Source organism: Lissotriton helveticus, chromosome 8, assembly GCF_964261635.1.
Source record: "Lissotriton helveticus chromosome 8, aLisHel1.1, whole genome shotgun sequence".
NCBI lineage: Eukaryota > Metazoa > Chordata > Amphibia > Caudata > Salamandridae > Lissotriton > Lissotriton helveticus.
The window spans coordinates 1315154224-1315177147 of NC_136069.1; the positions used below are offsets into that span (position 1 = coordinate 1315154224).

Consider the following 22924-nt stretch of genomic DNA (forward strand, 5'->3'; position numbering starts at 1 on the left):
TTAGTTTCTTTTTCTCCCTCCTTGACAGTGAAGATTTCATTGGAGGATTAGGAAAACTGTGGGCCGTGTCCGTATGGGCAGTGTCGATGCAGACAGATCGTGTAATTAATGATTGCGTTGGTGATCGACTGGTACTTTCAATAAATTCTAAGCCTCCTATGGGGGGGCAGTGACTAGGCCCTGGTGAGAGGCAGGCTGAATTTTTACTAACTGGGCCGGCACAAAGGAAAGTATTATTTCTCTCTGGGGATGAACTGGGTACTGTGGCGGCAGAGCTTGAAGGCTCTTTAATGGAGAATAAAATTCAGGACTCATGCATTGGCTCCAATGGCCCTTCTCCGTTGCTGTGGGGCTTCACGCTTTTCAAAATTGCACCTAGGATTTCGGGAAGAGACGAAAGTTTGTTAATTATTGGAGAGCAAGAGCAGGAATTCAAGTTGCCCATTGGCGCCGCCAGGCCTTCAAGAGAGCTTATCCTGGAGCCCAAATCCGATAGTGCTGAGGCGAGAGTTTGCATTAAATCGATCTGCAGTTCCATTTTCTGTGACTGCCATAACGTTGCTTTAGCGATTGCGTCTTGCTTTGCATGAAGAGATGTCAATGAGACCGAGATAGAGTTTATGGTGTCCGAAGAGGTGAACACTGGAGATTCCCGGTCCACTAATAAAGTTCTAAAAGAGTTTGAGAGTGGGCTGAAGCCCGGTGAGTGGGCAAGTGGTTCTTCGATTCGGGCTTCCAAGGAGGCCAAGAATCGGTTCGATAGTTTATTGGGTAATGCAGATCCATCGTACTTAAAATTCTTGTTTAAAGATGAATGGTCATTATGGTCGGTTAAGGGAGCCCCTGAACTTAAACTTGGGCCGTGTTGTGATTGGGGCATCAAAGTTGGATCAGCCGCGTTGCAGTTATCGGAATGGTCAGGCGGTGTTGACTGACTCTGCCGTGGACCTGGGCTTGAACTTGCAGCTTAGTTGCGGTGTTTAATACATTAATATTTAAGGAGTCTGAGCTGAGGACTGGTTAGGATAAATTTCCCAGTGCAGCAGGGGAGGAGCTTAATGGAACGAAAAGACTGTCCTGGGTCGTGATGGCGACCTCCTGAGAGAGCGTATGCAGCTGATACATCTTATGTAAGGCAGAGGATTTGGGCGAGGGTTGAGAAGAATTCTCCAGAGTTGGGTTTTTAGTGCGAGCAGGGCTAGGAGAGCAGTAGTTTTCAACCTGAGTGTCAGCTTTTATATCCACTTCGAGCCGTAGTGAGTGGGTGGAAGGAGAGCCCTTTTGGAGGGGAATTTTTCCGAAAAAATCGCTGATCCGAGGTTGCGATGGTGGACCGCCTGAGTGTAGCGTTGTGTCTTGGGGAAGTGGCGACTCCTGTTGAACCTCCCCGGGAGAGGCGGAGCGGAGAGTAGTGCCCTTTCTCCGTGGTAATTTTGTAAGCTGCTTGGTGTTTTCCATGGTGAGTCCGCAAGGTATTGTTTGCGGGCTGGACGGGGTCGTGAATTACACACCTCCTGTCCCCTCTCGTGAGTGTTAAATGCCCAGAGGTGATGGAAAGGAGCTGCAAAGACAGCTACGGCCCAGGAGCAATCACCTCTCTGGGTCACGAGTGGTACAAGCGATCAGACTGGCTGAGGGCTGGGGGCTGGGGGCTAGAGGCTAGAGGCTAGGGGCAGGAGCCTGAAAGGTCTATGAGCAGCCTCAGCCTCAGCAGCTGGCCGCTAGCTCCCCCGCGAACGTCGCTCCCCCAAGCGACCGAGACGGTACCTCAGCCAACAACCTTGTCAGCAGGTTACACTCCCCCGGTACCGGCCAGGATCAAACTCTGCGCTTTGCCGCCTTAGCGCTGACTCACCGGCTCTCGAGTACTCCTGTCCCAGGACTTTTCGCGGTTCGTCAGCAGTGGAGCTGGTGAGGGGGCCAGGCGCAATGATGCAAGGCTACGGCGGTGTTGTTATCACAGCGCTTAGCTCAGCGCTCACACCCGCCTGCAGCTGCTGCTCCTCTCGCTCATGGCCAATCGGCTGTATTACTGCAGAGGCGGATTCAGCTGCTCCGACGAGCTGGTAGGTCTGGTAGATCTGGTGGAGAGACCAAGCGCAGCGAGGCTCTGGCGGTGTTGTTATTACAGCGCTTAACTCAGCGCTCACACCCGCCGTAGTGGCTGCTCCTCGCACGCGTGGTCAGCTGCACCGCCGCCGCATAAAGGGACCCAACACCCCCGTCAGCACAGACAGCAAGCCGACAGCCAAGCCAACAAGCAGCAGATGAAACCCAGGGACCGGGCGGCCGGCAATCTGCTTACTTTTCCGCTGCGGCAGCGGTAGGGACTGCGTCCGCCTCGAGGCAATGGCGTTCTGTGGAGTGCATGTATTGGAAGATCACTGTGAGCATGTTGCATGTGTGAGTGTGTGAGTGATCGTCTTTTGAGTGCGTCAGTCCAAGATGTGGAATCTGGATAGGATTGTACACGTAAAAGAGAATGTAAAAGAGAAAGGTTGATGGATGTCTGACTGCGATTATGTTTGTTTGGAAGTGTGTGCCTGTGGGTGCAAGTGTGTGAACATTTGTGAGTTATTATTATTATTATTATTACGGCAGTCTTGTATAGCGCATGGTTACCCTAGAGCATCCCAGCGCTTAACCAACAGAGAGTCTTTTAGTGAGTGTCTGCATAAGTCTGGGTGGCAAGCACAGGGCTGCATACAAATGCTTCTAAAGCACAAGTTACTTACCTTCGGTAACACTATATCTGTATGAAAATGTAGTTAGTGTTGGATTCCTTACCTTAGAATATCCCCAGGCATCAGACTGGATCCGGAAAGTTTTGCGTAGCAGTACCCCTGCGCGTCGGTAGGTGTCATCGGCGGGTCCGTGTCCGTCGTCGTGATCGCCGGGATGACGTCGGAGTATTTAGACGCCGCCCTCGCGCGCTGACGTCAGTTCTTGTACATAGCTTTCCGCGCCAGGAACGCAGAGCCATGCCAGAGACCGACACTGGTGCCATGAAACTAGGGCCCTCAAAGGGATATACCTTAACCCTAGATATCGGTTCGCAGAGCCGGGAGGATGGGTGGGGCGGTAAGGAATCTCACACAAACTACTGTTTCTTTCAGATATATCGTTACCAAAGGTAAGTAACTTGTGCATATGAAAGAAACAGGTTCGTGTTCGATTCCTTACCTTAGAATAGATACCACACCAATACCAACCCCGGTGGTGGGTCTGCGAACCAAGATCACACCAGAAAGTCCTGGAGAACGGAACGGTAGAAAAATCCATCTCTCCGGACTAGGCTGTCCAGGCAGTAGTGTCTAGCAAACGTGTGGAGCGAGGCCCACGTAGCTGACTGACAGATGTCCTGCAAGGGGACTCTCCGACATAGGGCAGTAGTAGCCGCCGTGGCCCGAGTGGAATGGGCCCTCAGCCCAACACGGGGCTCCTTTCTAGCCAAGGAGTAACAGACCTTGATGCACAACATGACACACCGATAGATGGTTTGTTTGTGCACCGCCCATCCCTTCTTCGCTTCCACGTAACCAACAAAGAGCTGGTCGTCCACCTGGAACTGGCGTGTGCGATCTAGGTAGAAGGAGAGCGCACGTTTTGGGTCCAGGCGGTGGAGCCTCTCTTCCTCCTTCGAAGGATGCAGAGGCGGAAAGAACTTTGTCGGATGGACAGAAACGAAAGGAGGCTTAGAAGATAGAGCCTGGAGCTCACACACTCTCCTGGCAGTGGTGAAGGCAACCAGGAATGCAGTCTTAAGGGTCAGAAGACGAAGAGGGCAGTTGTGAAGTGGCTCGAATAGAGCGCACATCAGATAGGTTAGAACAAGGTTCAAGTCCCACTGAGGCATCACGAAAGGAACAGGAGGAAACATGTGCGTGATGCCTTTCAAGAATCTATTTAAAACAGGGGACTTGAAAAGAGAAGGCGGATCAGGAAGCCTCAAGAAGGCTGAAATGGCAGAGAGGTAGCCCTTAATAGTGCCCAGAGCAGAGCCCTGCTGGGCAAGAGAAAGGAGGAAGAGGAGAACCTCAGAAAGGGGGGTAGAGAGTGGATCCACAGCCTTTGCTGTGCACCATGCCACAAATTTGTTTCACCTGCAGGCGTGTACCGATTTTGTGGAGGGACGACTGGCTGCCAGAATCACATCACAGACTTCAGGAGGCAAGTCAAATGGCCTCAACTGCCGCCGCTCAATCTCCACGCATGGAGGTGGAGGCTGGACAGGTTCGGGTGGAGGACCATCCCCTGCTGCTGCGACAGAAGGTTGCCCTGATGCTGTGCCCACTGAAACTTCAGGTCCCACTGCAGAGCCTGCATCCGCCATCGGGCGTGATGCACCAGAAGGATGCAGGAGGCCATCAGCCCCAGGAGCCACAGCGTCAACCTGACCGAGACTCGGGAGAAAGGCTGAAAGACCGGAATCAGAGCCTGAATATCCCGAACCCGCCGTTCGGGGGAATAAACCCGAAACTGCGCTGAGTCCAGAACCGCTCCGATGAAAAGGAGCTTCTGAGAGGGGCACAGGTGCGACTTCGGCACGTTGATGGAGAACCCCAGCGAGTGCAGGAGGTCGGCCATAGTCTGGAGGTGGGAGACGACTGTCTGGGGCGAGCCTGCTTTCAACAACCAATCGTCGAGATAGGGGAAGGCTCAAACCCCTAATCTGCGCAGATGAGCTGCGACCACCGCCATCACTGTCGTGAACTCCCGTTGGGCGCTGGTAAGGCCAAAGGGGAACACGGTAAACTGAAAGTGCTCATGGCCTACCGTGAACTGCAGGTAACGCCGGTAGGCCGGCAGGACGGGGATGTGGAAATACGCATCCTGCAAGTCCAACGCTACCATCCAGTCTTCTGGGTCCAGGGCAGCTAGGACCTGAGCCAAAGTCAGCATCTTGAACTTCTCCTTCCGGAAGAAGTCGTTGACGCTCCGTAGGTCCAAGATAGGGCATAGGCCTCCTTTGCCCTTCTTGGGTACCAGAAATTAGTGGGAATAGCAACCACGTCCTACTTCTGGCCCAGGACCGAGCTCGACGGCCCCCTTGGCCAAGAGGGCCGTAACTTCCTCCTTCAGAAGTTGCAAGTGATCGGCCGACATGCGGTGGTACTGCGGTGGCATGACTGGAGGGGTCGCCTTGAAGGGGAGTGAGTAGCCCCTTCGGACGATTTGCAGCACATACCTGTCCGATGTGATGGAGCGCTAGTGGAGGATGTGATGGCGAACCCTGCCCCCCACTGTCGTTGAATGGGCCTGAAAACTCAGACCTGGAGGATTTTGAGGCAGATGCTGCGGGGGCGGGTGTGGACTGACCTTGCCGGTGTCCCCCGGCACCGCCACGGCAGTTACCACATCCGCGACCGCGTTGAGGTTGGTTCTGAGGCCTGTGGCTAGCTGGATGTGTGGGGGCGCCCCTTCCTTGGCCACGAAAGGGTCGAAAGGCGGACGTATGCTGGCGTTGGCCGAGGCCCAAGGACTTGGCCGTAGCCCTGGAGTCCTTGAAACGCTCCAGCGCACTGTCCGCCTTGTCGCCAAAGAGGCGACGGCCATCAAAGGGCATGTCCATAAGGGTGGCTTGGACAGCCCCCGAAAAGTTGGCGGACCTCAGCCAGGCGTGGGGGCGAACCGCCACCGTTGTCGCAATTGCCCTACCCAGCAAGTCCGTGGTATCCAGTCCACACCGAATGGAATAGCGAGCTGCATCCCGTCCCTCTGCTACGGCTTGGGTAAGCTTTGCCTGGACCTCCACCGGGCAGAGCGGCAGCACTTCCGCAACCAAATCCCACAGAGAGTGGGTGTAACGGCCCAAAAGGCAGGCGGTGTTGACAGACCGCAACCCCAAACTCCGTGAGGAGAACAGTTTCAATCCTAAACTGATCGTACCTTTTGGATTCCTGATCCGGAGGAGCAGTCGGGAATGCGGTCTGTGAGGAAGAGGCCTGGATCACCAGGCTCTCGGGGGTGGGGTGAATGGACAGGAAGCTGGGGTCGTCCGGAGCCGGGGGAGGCGGCGTCGGGCCACGTTCCGATCTACAGGGAGGCCTGTAGAGGGCTTGAACCAGGTGCTCACAAGAACGTCAGTGAGGGCTTCGTTAAACGGCAGGAGAGGCTCCGAGGAGCTTGCCTGCGGTTTGAGCACCTCAGTGAGGAGGTTAGGTCTCATGGCCACTACAGGGAGCTCAAGAGCCAAGGCCTTGGCTGCCCTAGTCAACACCACGCTGTAAGCAGCCCCCTCCTCCGTAGCCACGGTAGGAGTGGAGACAAATCCAGTGTCGGGCGAAGTGTCCAGACTACTGGCCTCCCCCAGCTCGTCTGCCCAGTCTTGGCTCAACTGGCACTGCAGTGCCAGAGGGTCCTCAGACCCCTCCCAGTCCCCCTCGTCATCCATCTCCTGATAGTCAGGAATAAATGATGGAGCCGGGTCGTGGGTGAAGGACTCACCGATCGGCGTTGAAGACGGCGCTGGTCCAACACCGGATCCAGACCGGGGACGATGTCGTCCGGGGATGGCGTCGGGGGCGACACCCTTGGTGACGGCGCCAGCGGAGGGGTCGTAAGGTTGGAGCCGCCGACCCGCTTGGACTCCGAGACGGGAAGCGCGACCTCATGGCCGTGAGGAAGGCGCTAATCTCCTCCGGAGTCGCGTGCAGTCCAGGGACCGGCGGGTGTGGTGCTGGACGCGGCGCTTGCGGCTCCGGCGCAGCTGCATGGGCGCTGTCGCCCGAACTCCCGGCCGCGTTGCGCGAGTGTCGGGGGGAGTCGGAAGAGTGATATTGCTTCTTCGACTACTTGTGCCTTGACTTACCCGAGGGCTTGGAGCCAGACGAGATGTGTTGACTCATCGAGTGGCGAGGACTGTGGTCCCGCGACCTCCTCCTAGACCGGGACATCGAGCAGAGCGGGGCCGACTGCCGGAGCTTGAGACGCTTACGGGACCGCTCCTGCCTAGCCTTCGAGGTCAAGGCCCGGCAGTCGGGGCACGACTTGTCATCGCGGTCGGCCCCGAGACAGTAAAGGCACCGACGGTGGGGGTCAGTCACCGACATCAAGCGGTGACATACGTCACAGGGTTTGAACCCGGGCATCCCTATCGGCACCGCGAGTCGGGGAATCGACTCGAGAAGGATCCAAAAGAGATAAAAAAGTTTAGTCAGAAATTGACTAGGAGTACTGCTCTTCCCGGATCTGCGCTTGCTGGCGCGGAAAAAAGAAGAACAGAAGTCAGCTCGCGAGGGCAGCGTCTAAGTACGTCGACGACGTCATCCCGCTGATCACAACACCGACGACGGACGGGGAGCCGCAGACGACGCCTACCGACGCACAGGGGTACTGCTACGCAAAACTTTCCGGATCCAGTCTGACGCCTGGGGATATTCTAAGGTAAGGTATCTAACACTAACCTGTTTCTTTCAGATACCCTAGAACAATGGGCTGAATTCAACAATGTAATTGTAAATTCATGTCAGCACTTTGGTAGGCAGACCACAACCCAAGAAAAAAAATGGCTGCTAGCCAGAAACACTGTTTTAACTCCTCAAAGTCTATAGGACGCACAATATTTTAAACCTGGTTTATTTTAAGCACATAAGAAAAAAACAGAAGCCGCATTGTTTCCCTCTTCACTACACATTTTCTGTAGCTGAGATGTGAAACCAGTAAGCAATTTGCTGTGGCACAGTGAATGCGCAAGGTGCAAGAGCGTGCTATCGGGCATCATGGGTTTTTATGGGGGGGGGGGCAGGTAACACAGGCGTAGAGAGTAGGAAACAAATTGAGAGGGGGAGTGAGAGTTGGGTGAAACAGGGAGCGTGAGTGGAGAAGAACTGAAAACAGTGCAGGCTTTGGGAGGGGACTTCAGGGACATGCACTCAATAAGAGTCATGTTGAAAAGTAACAAAAAAGAGTGCTTACAGCCAGTAGGAGGACACTGGCCATTGGAAGCAGTATTTGGTCCAAGATCCATGGCAGGAAAAAGACTTGAAGCCTAGGAGGAAGACGGAGGTGCTGACCAATAGTAACCAAGGAAACACGAGTGAGGTGAGAGCGAACCAATAGTAAGTAAAGGTAATTAACGGACTGGCACCGTATTAAGATTTTTTTTTTTTTAAAAACAATAGTTTTGGTAGGCACAGGCGAAACCAGAAAGTCTAACAGGCATTCACGGAGGAGCAAGAATACCCAACTGTTCTTTCTGCACTAAGCAGGATATTTGGACAGCATTCTATTGCTGCAGTCTTAATATGCTCATTGATCCACAAAATACCTCAGCACGACCCCCTTTCCAATACATTAAACATTCAGAGGAAATCTTAAAGGAGCCTGGGGAGTGGGACAACCCTTCTGCCAGGACCCCACAGTAGCCAAAGGGGAACTGGAATGCAGCTTACACCCTGGCAAAACATCCGATGGAGATTGGGACAGACGCACAAGTTACTACTTGTGTAACGATATATCTGTAAGAGACATTAGTTAGTTATAGATTCCTTACCTTAGAACATCCCTAGGCGTCAGACTGGATCCGGAAATTTTTGCGTAGCAATACTCCTGCGCGTCGGTAGGCGTCGTCTGCGGCTCCACATCCGTCGTCGGCGTCGTTAGCGCCGGAATGACGTCGTTGGAGTACTTAGACGCCGCCCATGCGCGCTGACGTCAGTTCTGATACACAGCTTTTTCGCGCCAGATACGCAGAGCCATGATAGAACCAACACTGGTGCCAAGAAACTAGGGCCCTGAAAGGGGATAACCTTAACCCTAGATATCGGTTCGCAGAACGGGGAGGACGGGTGGGTCGGTAAGGAATCTATCACTAACTAATGTCTCTTACAGATATATCGTTACACAAGTAGTAACTTGTGCATCTGAAAGAGACACGTTAGTGATAGATTCCTTACCTTAGAATAGATACCCCAGCAATACCAACCCCGGTGGTGGGTCTGCGAACCAATGATCACACCAGAAAGTCCTGGAGGACGGAACGGCCAAAGAAGCCATCCCTCCGGACTTGGCTGTCCAGGCAGTAGTGTCGTGCGAACGTGTGCAGTGAGGCTCACTTAGCTGCCTGGCAAATGTCCTGTAAGGGCACTCCCCGGCCCAGGGCAGTTGTAGTTGCCGTGGCCCGAGTGGAATGAGCCCTCAATCCAACAGGGGGCTCCTTCTTAGCCATGGAGTAACATGCCTGGATACACAAGATGATCCACCGGGAGATAGTCCGCTTGTGTACCGCCTTCCCCTTCTTAGCACCCACGTAGCCAACAAAGAGTTGGTCATCCACCCGGAACTGGCGTGTGCGATCCAAATAGAAAGAGAGCGCACGTTTTGGGTCCAGACGGTGGAGCCGCTCTTCCTCTTTAGAGGGATGCGGAGGCGGAAAGAAGGTTGGCAAGGTGATGGACTGCCTAATGTGGAAGGCTGAGACAACCTTGGGCAGGAAAGATGGCTTCGTACGTAACACAACCTTGTCCGGATGGACAGAAAGGAAAGGTGGAGTACAAGAAAGGGCCTGGAGCTCACTCACTCTCCTGGCAGAGGTGATGGCAACCAGGAAAGCAGTCTTTAGAGTCAGAAGACGAAGAGGACAGTTGTGAAGTGGCTCAAAGGGAGCACACATCAGGAAGGTAAGAACAAGGTTCAAGTCCCACTGGGGCATCACGAAGGGAACAGGAGGGAACATGTGCGTGATGCCCTTAAGAAATCGATTTACAATAGGGGACTTGAACAAAGAAGGCTGATCATGTAGCCTTAAGAAGGCAGAAAGGTAGTGCTTGACAGTGCCCAGAGCAGAGCCCTGCTGGGCAAGAGAAAGAAGGAAGAGGAGAACCTCAGAAAGGGGGGCAGAGAGTGGATCCACAGCCTTTGCTGTGCACCATGCCACAAATCTGTTCCACCTGCAGGCGTATACCGACTTTGTGGAGGGACGCCTGGCTGCCAGAATGACATTACAGACTTCGGGAGGCAAGTCAAATGGCCTCAACTGTCGCCGCTCAATCTCCAAGCTTGTAGGTGGAGACTGGCCTGGTTCGGGTGGAGGACCGTCCCCTAATGCTGCGACAGAAGGTCCTCCCGAAGGGACAGACGAATCGGGGGATCTACTGACATGCTGAGTAGCTCGGGATACCAGTATCTTCGTGCCCAGTCCGGAGCCACAAGGATGACTTGGGCCAGGTCGCGCTTGATCTTCTTCAGCACTCTGGGCAGAAGTGGTATAGGCGGAAAGGCGTACAATAGACCGCAACTCCACTCGCGATGAAAAGCGTCTCTGAGCGAGTGCCGCCTTGGAAATTCCAACGCGCAGAACTGATGACATTGCGCGTTCTCTTCGGTGGCGAATAGATCTAACCAAGGCTCTTCCCATTGCTGAAAGAGGCCTTGCGCCACGTCCGAGTTCAGACGCCATTCGTGATCCATCATGCACCGACGGCTGAGTTCGTCCGCCCTGGCATTCAGAGAACCTGCCAGGTGTTGAACTACCAGGGTCACACCCTGACTTTCCAGCCACTGCCAGAGGCGCAGAGCCTCCTGGCATAGGGTCCACGACCCCACCCCACCCTGTTTGTTGCAGTACCACATGGCGGTGGTGTTTTCCGTGAACACCTGCACCACACTCCCCCGGACAGAGGGGAGGAATGCCTTCAGCGCTAGACGAATCGCCCGTAACTCCAACAGGTTGATGTGGAGCCGGGCCTCCGCCGGAGACCAGAGTCCTCTGATCTCCGCCTCTCCCAAGTGGCCACCCCAGCCCTGGAGGGACGCGTCCGTCACAACTACGTGGTCCGGGTGGGGTAGGGAGAGGGACCTGCCACTGACCCAATCGCGGTCCGTGAGCCACCACTGCAACTGTCTGGCAGTGCCCTTCGAGATCAAGACGTGATCGGACAAGTTGCCCTGATGCTGGGCCCACTGAAACTTCAGGTCCCACTGCAGAGCCCGCATCCGCCACCGGCGTGACGCACCAGTAGGATGCAGGAGGCCATCAGTCCCAGAAGCCGCAGCTTCAACCTGACCGAGACTCGGGATAAAGGCTGAAAGATGGGAATCAGAGCCTGAATATCCCGAACCCGCTGTTCGGGAGGGTAAACCCAAAACTGCGCCGAGTCTAGAACCGCTCCGATGAAGAGGAGCTTCTGAGAGGGACACAGGTGCGACTTCGGCACATTGATGGAGAACCCCAGCAAATGCAGGAGGTCGGCCGTAGTCTGGAGGTGGCTGACGACTGATTGGGGCGAGCACGCCTTCAACAACCAGTCGTCGAGGTAGGGGAAGACTGACACCCCTAACCTGCGCAGATGAGCTGCGACCACCGCCATCACCTTCGTGAACACCCGTGGGGCGCTGGTAAGGCCAAAGGGGAGCACGGTAAACTGAAAGTGCTCGTGGCCTACCGTGAACCGCAGGTAACGCCGGTGGGCCGGCAGGACGGGGATGTGAAAATAAGCGTCCTGCAAGTCCAACGCCACCATCCAGTCTCCGGGGTCCAGGGCAGCTAAGACCTGAGCCAAAGTCAGCATCTTGAACTTCTCTTGACGGAGGAAGCCGTTGACGTTCCGTAGGTCCAAGATCGGGCGCAGGCCCCCCTTGCCCTTCTTGGGCACCAGAAAGTAGTGGGAGTAACATCCACACCCTACTTCTGGCCCAGGAACGCGCTCGATGGTCCCCTTGGCCAAGAGGGCCGTGACTTCCTCTTGCAGAAGTTGCAAGTTATCCCCCGACACGCAGTGGAATTGCAGTGGCATGGCTGGAGCGGTCGCCTCGAAGGGGAGGGAGTAGCCCCTTCGGACGATTTGCAGCACACACCTGTCCGATGTGACAGTGCGCCAGTGGAAGTGGTGATGGCGAACCCTGCCTCCCACAGGCGTCACATGGGCCTGAAAGCTCGGACTAGGAAGGTTTGGAGGCAGGTGCTGCGGAGGGAGGTGTGGACTGGCCTCGCCGCTGACCCCGACCGCCGCCGCCACGGCGGTTTCCACGGCCGCCACCGCGCTGCTGGGTATTCTGCAGTGCGTGGCTGGCAGCACGTGTGGGGACGCCCCTTCCGTGGCCACGAAAGGAGCGAAAGGCACCCGATTGCTGGCGCGTGGCCGAGAGGCCTAAGGACTTGGCCGTAGCCCTGGAGTCCTTAAAGCGCTCCAGCGCATGGTCTGCCTTGTCGCCAAAAAGGCGACGGCCATCGAACGGCATATCCAGGAGGGTGGCCTGGACATCGGGCGAGAAATTGGCGGACCTCAACCAGGCGTGGCGGCGAACCGCCACCGTCGTTCCCATCGCCCTGTCCAGTGAGTCCGTGGTATCCAGTCCACACCGGATAGAGTATCGTGCCGCATCTCGACCCTCCACAAGGGCTTGGGCGAGTTTATCCCGGACCTCCTCCGGGCATTGTGGCAGCACGTCCGCGACCGTGTCCCACAGGGTGTGGGTGTAGCGGCCCAAGAGACACGCGGTATTGACAGACCGCAGTCCCAAACTCAGGGACGAGAACACTTTCTTCCCGAACTGTTCGTATCTCTTGGATTCCCGATCGGGCGGGGCCGTCGGGAATGCGGTCTGGGAAGTGGAGGCCTGGATAACCAGGCTCTCGGGGGTGGGATGGGTGGACAAAAAGCAAGGGTCGCCCGGAGCCGGGTGGTAGCGTCTGGTCACGTTCCTATCCACAGGCGGACCCGTGGCGGGCTTGGACCAAGCGCCCACAAGAACGTCACATAAGGCTTCATTAAACGGCAGCAGAGGCTCACTGGAGCTTGCCTGCGGTTTAAGAACCTCAGTGAGGAGGTTAGTCCTCACGGCCGCAACGGGGAGCTCAAGGCCCAAGGCCTTGGCTGCCCTCGTTAACACTACGCTATAAGCAGCCCCCTCCTCCGTAGCCACGGTGGGAGGGGAGACAAATCCAGAGTCTGGCGAGGTGTCAATACCACTGGCCTCCCCAAGCTCATATGTCCAGTCCTCTTGAGACTGGCACTCCTGTGCCAGAGGGTCCTCAGACCCCTCCCAATCACCTCCGTCACCAGTCTCCTGTAACTCAGGGTCAACAGACTGGGCCTCCTCTTGGAAATAAAAATCTCCAAAGGCCGTCGGAAGCGGCGCCCAACGGCGCCGTTCCGGCGCCAGAGTCGGACCGAAGGGAAGATTGGGGACGGCGTCCACAACGGGCGCGACACCCTCGGGGCCGGCGCCGGTGAGGTCGACCTGCGACGACCCGGATCCGGAAGCGGGTCCGGTGAGGTCCTGCGGCGCCGGGACCGAAGTCGCCGGCGGCGCCGGGGCCGAAGCACCCGCCGACTGCCGGAGCTCGAGCCGCTTGCGGGACCGCTCCCGCCTAGCCTTCGACGTCAAGGCCCGGCAGTCGGAGCAGGTGCGGTCGTCGTGGTCGAGGCCTAAGCACTTCAGGCACCGGCGATGGGGGTCCGTGACCGACATCAGTCGGTCGCACTTCGAACAGGGCTTGAACCCGGGCATTCCATACCGGCACCGTTGGAGTCGAAGACTCGAGTAGAAAAATGATCAAAAAGATCAAAAGTTTCAGTCAAAAAATGACTAGGGGTAGAGCTTCTCCGGATCTGCGCTAGCTGGCGCGGAAAAAAGAAGAACTGACGTCAGCGCGCATGGGCGGCGTCTAAGTACTCCGACACCGTCATTCCGGCGCTAACGACGCCGACGACTGACGCGGAGCCGCAGACGACGCCTACCGACGCGCAGGGGTATTGCTACGCAAAAATTTCCAGATCCAGTCTGACGCCTGGGGATATTCTAAGGTAAGGAATCTATCACTAACGTGTCTCTTTCAGATCCACACAGTAGTCCAGCCTAACAAATGCCCGTGCTAATAGGTTTCTTTGTGTTGTATTTTTAGCAATTAAGAATGGGATGCAATGCAGGACTCTGCCTGGCTTAACATGCCCATGAATTATGGAGGCCCAGGCCTACAATGCTCCAGCACTTCAAACACCTTGTCCTTCCCATGTGGTCTGGCTTGCTTTCATTTAGCAAGGTACGCCAGCTTATTTGTCAATGAATTCCTGGGTATTTGGCAAGCAAGGGAAAAAGTTATAAGTACTAGGGTAATTTATCATATGATGTAGCAACCAAGGGAATGTTACTTGGGAAGTAGTTTTACCTTTTGCGAATAATCACTTTCAGTTTTTGTTTCTTTGCATCTTCGTTCTCTTGAGAATTTCTTACAGGGACCGGTGATTCACTGCTTTTTTCTCAGCCCCAATCTACTCTTACACCACAGCAGTTAAAGACACTTTTTATTAATATGGGGAAAGTATCAAAATACTCCAACATTGCCCAACTCTCGTAAGCTCTCAAACAGATGAAAAAGTTAAACCTCTAGACCACTAAACTGCATTTCTTCATTTTTCTTGAATATTATTTACTGACAAAGAGCAATATACCTGTACAAATTACATTCTTTAACCTCAAGGGTAGTCTATCTACCACATTCATACCAACTCTGATACAACGGTGTTACCTAGATGAACAGGGTATTCCAAAATTAATCTACCATAGAGCTGTGAGATACAGAACTGAAAAAAAAACTATTTTAATAATATTTCAGTTGTCACTGTCACTCAGATGGCCATCCCATGCCCTTAACCTATAGCAGAGACTCATGATGACTTATTAGTTTATGGAGGAAAGACACCCACATGCATGCCATATAACATATTTAAAAGTATGACATCAGCACAGCTGCAGCAACAGTCACTAAGAATCCCATTCCAATGATCATGGTAACACATTACACATTCAGTGGGCTTGCTCTCGTAATCAGATTTACTGGAAAGAGATTGTATCCTTGAGCAAAGGTAGAACTAAGATCTCCATGCCCCTAGTAGTTTTGCCACTAGAAGCACCTGACCGTCTGATCTCGACTGGTACTGACCTATCACTTATTGTATGGTAGTAGTGAGACTCACAACAGCTCTTCTTATGTTTCTCTCCCGTTGGTCTAGCCACCTCAGAATCTTCCACCATACTGCATCTCTCAGCATATTAGTTTAGATCATAAACACCTTGATCAAATAATTTATACCAGGAAGGTCAGGACCTCAACCTAATATAGGTTAGGTAACTCTGAACTGATGAACAGTTTAGGTGTTGTTACTATAAGACATGATAGAGTCTTATTTAGATGTACCATCTTTGGGAGTGTAAAAATTAATAGGAGTTTCAATGGGGATTTAAAGAGATCCGACTATACCAAAGGTGAAGGTCTAATCTTGAAAATAACATTACTATTTCTCACAAATGCTTCCAGATCGCTTTGAACACAAACACTTAGAAACATTGTCTGGCAAATACAATGCATGCAGCAGTTGCTATTCAACATTTCCTATGTGTACAGCATCCTCTCTATGATATGTAAGTGATTTTGTATAAACCATCTGGCAGCCAAATGGATGTTTTACAAATCAATACCAACTACTGAGGAAGGTAAAACGTGTTTAACATTAGAAATATAAGAAAAGCTTACACTATATAAATTACCTGAGGATGTAGGGTCTTCAGAGAAGTCAGGCAACTCTTCAGGAGGATCTCCGTAGAAAGAGTTAAATTTGTGGCTCGAAACAGCTGCCAGTACCGCACCCTATGAAATAATGGTTCAAAAGATCAGTTACACACTGCACAGTCTTAACTAGGAGTTTTCACACCTTATAAAACAATGTAGTATAGCCAAAGGACATTGCTGAGTAGAATAATTTACCTACCTTCAGTAATGCCTACTGTGGTAGAGACGATCTAGCTGCAGATTCCTCACCTTTGAATTATCCCCAGGCACCACAATGGATTGGGATTTCTTTTTTTTCAGCAGTACCTCGTCGGTAGAGGGCGTCGAGCAACTCTAACAATGTCGTCCAAATGGATGTTACATAGTCAAAATCCATATAAGCCCACAGCTGACATCAGTTTCTTCTGTGACTACTTTCTGCACTAAAACGCAAAGCCACTTATAGACACTGTTATAAAAACAAACAGCTTGCCCAAAAAGAAGAATCTTTTTTAAAAACGCTTACATTCATTCTTATTGGTTGTTTGTTATTTCTTTGTTTCTTTTTTTTTTTAACCAACGAAAGGCACAAGGTTGCATAGAAGGGATTTGGATGAAAAGGAGAATCCGTTTGCATAGTGGGGAGGAAGGGTGAGTCGGTAAGGAATTTGTGGCTAGATCTAGTCTCTACCAGATAAGGAGTTACTGAAGGTAAGTAACGTATTCATCTGATAGACACATCTAGCCTCAGATTCCTTACCTTTGAATGAGATACCCAAGCAATATCATCCAGGAGGAGGGTCTGTGGACCAATTCTAAAAAAAGATCGCTAACTGGGCTACCTGATCTGCATAAGAAAAGAGAGTGTGCTTGCCAGGAAGAGAGGGTGAGGAAGAAAACATCCTACCAAAAAACTTGGGGAAAACCCCTTATGGAACCGAATCCGCAGCTGTGCAAAAACGCGGGAGAAAAACGCCATGGCAGAAGAAGACTACAAGTGGAAAGAACACTTATAGAAGCATAGCATTACGAAAATGAGACAACGGTGAGCTGGAAACCAGCCACATGGTTCATTCTAAAGGAAAAGGGTGGGGTGGAAGTCAAAAACCCCAGAAAACCTTGTGAGGAGACCGAAATAGCACTACCGACTGAACTGGTATGACTAGGCAGTCAGGAGACCATTGAAAAGAAAAGCCCAGGGGAGAAACAACCGGGCTAAAATAGAGAAATAAGACCATAATGGAGGACTGGAAAAAGGGTCGAGTTGAACAGGGTTAACACCTGGGAGGCCTATTCAGATAAACCAGTCTTCATCGTCAAGTTAGTATTATTGGAAGACTAACATCAGAAATTAAGGTCCAACCAAAGGGCCAGTGTAAAGAACTGAAGTAACAGATAGAGAGCAGCACCCACAGCCTAAAAAGCATGAAGGCCAGAAGCAAAGGAAAGTCCTCGTGTGCACAGGATAACCTGTGCTTGGCCAACAAGCAAGGGAACAACGTGAGTGAGGATCCAGACGTCACCCAAGATCGCACACGGTATGCTTATTAGGACAAGAGAAATAAACCCCTAAAGGGGTTAGAACTGCAACAGCACTGGCAAGAAGAGGAGGAAATTCCCCAGAAAAGAATCCCAAGGGATAACAAACCTCAATATGGTAAGTTATACTTGCTAAAAGCATAGATACAATTTATGCTTTGGTTCTGAACTTCATAATTAGCATGCATCTTATCTACTAAACGGAGTTTGAGGTTTTCACATGTCTCACATTACACTGCAGCACAAAACAGTCAATTTCCAGAGACCAAGAACGAATGCAAGAAAATGCAATGGCTTATCACCAATTATTTAAACACTGTCGCAAATGGGTTTTGCCCATTTAGTCCACTATGTTTTTCGCTTTTGACTACCCCAGTTTTTGGACTTATACTGTGAGTGAGTCTCACTTGTGGTAAATTCACAGTAATTGGATTGTTAACCGCCAATTAATGCTTTTTAAGATAAGGTCGCTTCTGTGCAGCTACAGTAAGAGGCACAGGACAGGTTATATGTGAATACAGGCATTTTAATATGTGTGCGAGCTGCATGTGCAAGAGTACCATCAAGCACATCACGGTATCTGTGCACATGTAGACAGTCGCTGAATGGAGACTGCAAGAATTGATAGTGACCTGAAGTAAGCCTTATAAAATAAAAGGGCATTCATAGTAAACACATCTAGTTCTTACTGAACAATCCGTGGTGCTTTCTCTTTATTATACAAACTGGTGACATCTGCCCTGCTTTACTTCACTTACAACTAGAGGGTGAGCAAGGTACCAAACCATAACTTATGCAGCATCAGGTTTGTGATATTTCTCTGTCCAGACCTGTGTATCCCTCTAATGGGCCAAGTTAATCACACTGCTCTCTAGCAGTGATCAAAGCCCTCCTCACACAAAAGGGCAATAAACAGTGATTGGCTCAGTTCTTTAGGAAAAGAAGGCGTGGAGAGGAAATCTGATAATTTGCTTGTCATGCTACATTGGGGCTGGGACAGCAAAGGTCCACTGGAACAAAAGAGGGAGCCCCAGCTCTGTGGAGTTAACAAAGGAAGTTTTCATCTTTGAAGTTTTGGTGGAAAGGGATCAGGCAGGGTTATTTGGTCGGGATGAAGCTCAGACCCTTAGTGGAGCTCTTACCAGAGACACTTTAAATCAACATTTTGGATTTTCCAGATTGCTAAGCAAGAGGGTTAGGACATGTGTTGAAGAATTAAATGACATCCCAGGATTGGCCAGGGGTGCCAAGCAACTAAAACATTCCATTCTCACTTAAATACACCTGCACCAGGAAAAGACAGTTGAGGCGTGCCTGAACCTAGGAGTAACAACACAACAGCGAAAAGATGCCCAGTTGGAAGGAGAAGCCAGCTAATGCTCTGCAATGATGTACTTTGACTACAGCTGATCCCCCAGGACTAGGATCCATCTCTCCAGGACTAGCAGCACTGGCCTGCTTATGCCCCCTGGCGATCAAGCATTGTCCGAGCCTTTCCGTGTGCAGATGTGAACAGTATTACTGAGTGTGCCATGTCCAAAGTAATTCCACCACTTGCTCCATATCTTAGTGTGTTTTTCTGGGCAACCCAGAGCTTCGTGCACCAGCTTTTAGTGTTGTGCACACCAGTCTACGCCTTGGCACCACTGGGTCTGTGAGAGTTGTGGGGCATTTTCATTCTCTAGACTATGTCCTGTTTTGCAACCATTGTGGCTAAGTTGAATAATGTTTGCCCGGCTGTTGTACCCCCTATTCCCTCAAAAATCCCCATTAGAGCAATCTTCGAGTACAACTCAACCTCCCATCCCTGTACCTGTGAGAGCGTCCGACTCACCTCACCCCAGGAACTGGCAATTAAGGGGCATGATATAAAAACCAACCGGTGAGAGAGGGTCAGAGGGATTCAAAGTTTAAAGACCCAAGCCTGGTTATTATCCCCAGCTACGCTACATATAGAACACAAGAACACAGGGGGTCTGACGGCTACTATGATGTAGCTGAGCGGTCCAACAAAGTAACCAAGATCTCGGAGTGCATGAGTCACATAAAGACAGTTTATTAAGACAAGGCCCATACCATGTGATAGAAGTCCGCAGGAGCATGCAGACATCTGAAAGATGTGGGGCTGGGAAGTGGGTGTGCCCGACATAGGTAATTAGGGGTGAGATAGGCGCAGTGGAGGCAGTCTACTTGCACTAATCTTAATTTAGATGAGATGGTTATGATGTTAGGGCCCATGTTGGTGTCCCACCAGTCTTCTTCCTCCAAGGGTCTGACCCACTCTTTCCATTGGGTTTGCAGCAATGAAAACTTGTCTGGTGAGTTAATGGCCAGGGAGAGAGAGATGTGGGAGACCCCTCTTGAGGCTGCTCACCCATAAATAGCCTGGCCTCCAGTGGACTGTGTTTGGGGAGTTCCGTGTCTGGAGTGATGTGTACCCTCAGTGCGTGTCGCAATTGAAGATATTTATGGAAATTCGTGGACAACAGTGCAAGGCCGATAGAAGCTTCTGAATGGAGTGCACGTGGCTACCTGACCATTGGCTTCCCAACAGGTAGATATCTATCAAGTCCCAGTCTGCAAACCCTAACTGGAAGGCTGTCTCACGCAACCAGGTCCTTCTCTCTACAATAAGGTTTGTATTGTAAGTTTGGAGTCCTAGCCAATGTATCAAAGAGCCGTACGCCAGCAGAGAAGGACCACCCTGGTAACCTCAGGAAGCGCTCAGTGAATGGGGGTGATAAATAGCTTCCCCAGCACAGACTCAAATCCCATCAAGGTTAGCTCAACTCTATATGCCGGGTCCTACCAGCCCCCACTAAACCGGTTGTTGATGAAGAGGGTAATGCCAGGTAATACAAGTAACGATTGGTCATGCCCATGCCCCCATCATACTTAGCCTGCTAGCATTTGGCTCGGGCAATCCGCTGTCTGGATTTGTTCCACAGGAAAGATCTTTGCCACTAAGTCTATCTCTTAGAACCACTGACGGGGTACTGCTCGCCGGAAGTTTCGAAAGAGGTACAGGAATCTTGGCAGAATCAAAATTATTTTATAGTGCTACCCTTCCCATCACATTAGGTGGGATGGCCCCCGACCTCGAAGTTGGCATTCACCCTTTGGACTAACGGTGTAAAGTTAAGGTTCCACTCCAATTTGGGAAGGAAAGGACATGAATTCCTAGGTAACGAAAGCTCAAGCATCTGCCACACAATGCTTTCGCCAGAAGGGTGGAGCAGAAGCAGTACAATATCAGTCTGTGTACCCTGTAGGCCCGTGGCCTTTCTGTAGAGCTGAGGAATGTGTAGACAGTGTGGGCCCGTCAGTGGGGAGTTGGACAAATATAACAGAACATCATTTGCATACAGGGCTATTTGATCTTCGTGGGCCATATCCAGCCCTGAATTTGCACATTGTAACGGATAAGTCTTGCCAGCGGCTCAATAACTAAGGCAATGAGAAGGGGGGAGAGGGGGCAACCTTGTCTTGTTCCTCTACGAATAGGGATCGGTCAGAGACTATACCGTTAAATGGCTCCCTACAGATGGTAGGAGTATGGTAATTTGGCATTTCTACATAAGTGAGTACCCAACCGCGATCTGCGGAGGACTTGGAACAGGAAGGATCAATCCACAGTATTGAAAGCCTTTTTGAAGTCAATTAGTAGCAGGATATTAGGAGGTGTCAGTAGTTGTCAGCGCCCCAAGGTGACGTGTGGTCTCCTGAGGCAGTGCCTTGTGCCTCTAGTTGGCATAAAGCCACATTGATATGGATGTATGAGTGGTCAGAGCACTCTTTAACCGGGTGGCCAGAATCTTGGCAAATAGTTTGATTCCCCCGTTGATTAAGGAAATGCATTGATAGGCAGTGCAAGTGTTGGACAAAGGTTAAATCCAGTTCTGTTGGGAAGTGGACCACTTTAGTAGCTTCCTCTTAAAGCATAAGCAGAGATGGAGAGAGGATATCCCTATATGCGCCAAAGAACTCTGTGGGGTAGCTTCCTGAGTTTGTGCGTTTTTCCTCAGGATAGGTCTGAGATAGCAGCCCATATTTCTTCAACTGTGATTGGTTGGTCCAGCTATTGTCTAGCGCCTGGGACACCGTGGGTAAAGAGATGTTAAGCAGCAACGGGGAGGAAGCTTCGGCCTTCGGACGCAGCGTATAGCTGTTGGTAGAAGTCAGTAAAGAACAAGTTACTTACCTTTGGTAACGCTTTTTCTGGTGGATATAGTATCTGCCTGTGGATTCCTCACCTTATGAATATCCCCCTGCGCCAGCATACCGTGGAAATTTTTGCCAGCTCTCCGAGCCTACGAGGTCGTCATAGTGTTATGGCTCCGCGCGCGGCTCCGCATGACGTCACCGGAGCCATAAGACCACATCGACGTGATGACGTCCGTTATACCCATTCTTTCCATGCCACCGAGGCATAGAGACCATGTATACATAGTACACAGAATTCACACAAATACGCTCAGTGTATAATGAAATAAGAAAGCTTACCATATCTAACAAACTAACCATAAACAAATAGAGGTAATAAAGACTCGAGAGCACAAAAATACATAAAATAACAAATACCTCATCTTTTAAGGTATAAAAGGGTGGACAAAGGGGAGGCGGGTTGATCAGTGAGAAATCCACAGGCAGATACTGTATCCACCAGAAAAAGCGTTACCGAAGGTAAGTATTGAATTGAATTGAAAATAGCTTTATTCGATTTCAAATAGTAGAAAATCACAAAAGCACAGATTAAAATACATTTCATCGTCATTTGCAGTAATTAATCTAAAAGGATGCTAAAGACAAACATATTGAAACTTTAAGTCAATGTTAGTCTAGATCTAATAACACTTTTAAAAAACATGGCTACCAAGTATATAGTCATTTCATCTTGTAGCATTTGCAATTTCAAGAGTGCCGGCCTACACTGTCTCAAATCCCATTTCTTCAATAGTGTTAACAAGTACATCTTTCTCGGAAGCGAATAGAATTTACAAAACAGGGTACAATGTATCGTCGATTGAACTGATATGTCATCACAAGGGTATAGAGATAAGTTTTTGGACCAGATGTTAACTTCGGGGAATGTAATTAGCCTGAACCCCGCCCCCCCCCCCACCCCCCCGAAACAAGTTAATAACATCCGGGTATAACTGCTCTCAGTGCCAGTTAAATATGTCTCAATCCCTTGTCCCTGTAGGATCATATGATTCTCCCCAACCGTGATCTTTTTGCCCTCTACCTGCCATCGTTTGTTCTCTAGCAAAAGGAGACCGGTTTCTTTCAATTTTTTCCTTGAGGTTTTTGCTAGAGAATTCGGAGAATCAAAAAATTCAGGGTGGCCAATCTCTTTTAAAAATCCTTTAACATAAATAAACCAATCGATTTTTAGTGCCCCCTGTAGCTTCAGACAATCCTGAATCACATTCCTGTTTAGTTCATTTTCGTCTGAAGTCCATACCTTATGCCACAGCAGGACCGGACTAATTTTAATCAGATCTGTAATATAGTCCAGCCCTAATTCCTTATGGCAAACATACGATGAGGTTGTCTTAGGTACGGCAAGCAAGAATCAGAGGAAAGCATTTTCACATGACTGTATGTCACGGGTGGCTGCGATCCCCCATATACCCGCTCCGTATGTTACAGTGGATACACATTTTGCCCTGTAGATATCCAACAAAATGTGGACCGGTCTACCCCCTAGCTTACTTGCAAAATGGCGAACCGCCCCGATAGCTCGTGAAAAAGCTAACTTCCTAGCGTTCGCTGCTGACGACCAAGTGCCCTCCTTATCGAAGTTTATTCCCAGATAGGAGAAAGTATTTGTTAATTCTATCTTCGATTTTTCTAATGAAATATGACACTTAATCTTTCTCTTATTGGAGCAGC

The 22924-nt window shown here is 50.9% G+C and overlaps 1 protein-coding gene across 8 annotated transcripts in view; it reads right to left on the minus strand.

The window, feature by feature from the left end:
- The window catches only part of CASK (calcium/calmodulin dependent serine protein kinase), a 1268764-nt gene that overhangs the window by 494024 nt on the left and 751816 nt on the right, over positions 1-22924 (minus strand). For all 8 annotated transcript variants that reach the window (XM_078658296.1, XM_078658298.1, XM_078658303.1 and 5 more), the window contains exon 10: positions 15490-15589. In XM_078658296.1, the coding sequence (XP_078514422.1) occupies positions 15490-15589 (100 nt within the window). The remainder of the gene's footprint in view (positions 1-15489; positions 15590-22924) is intronic.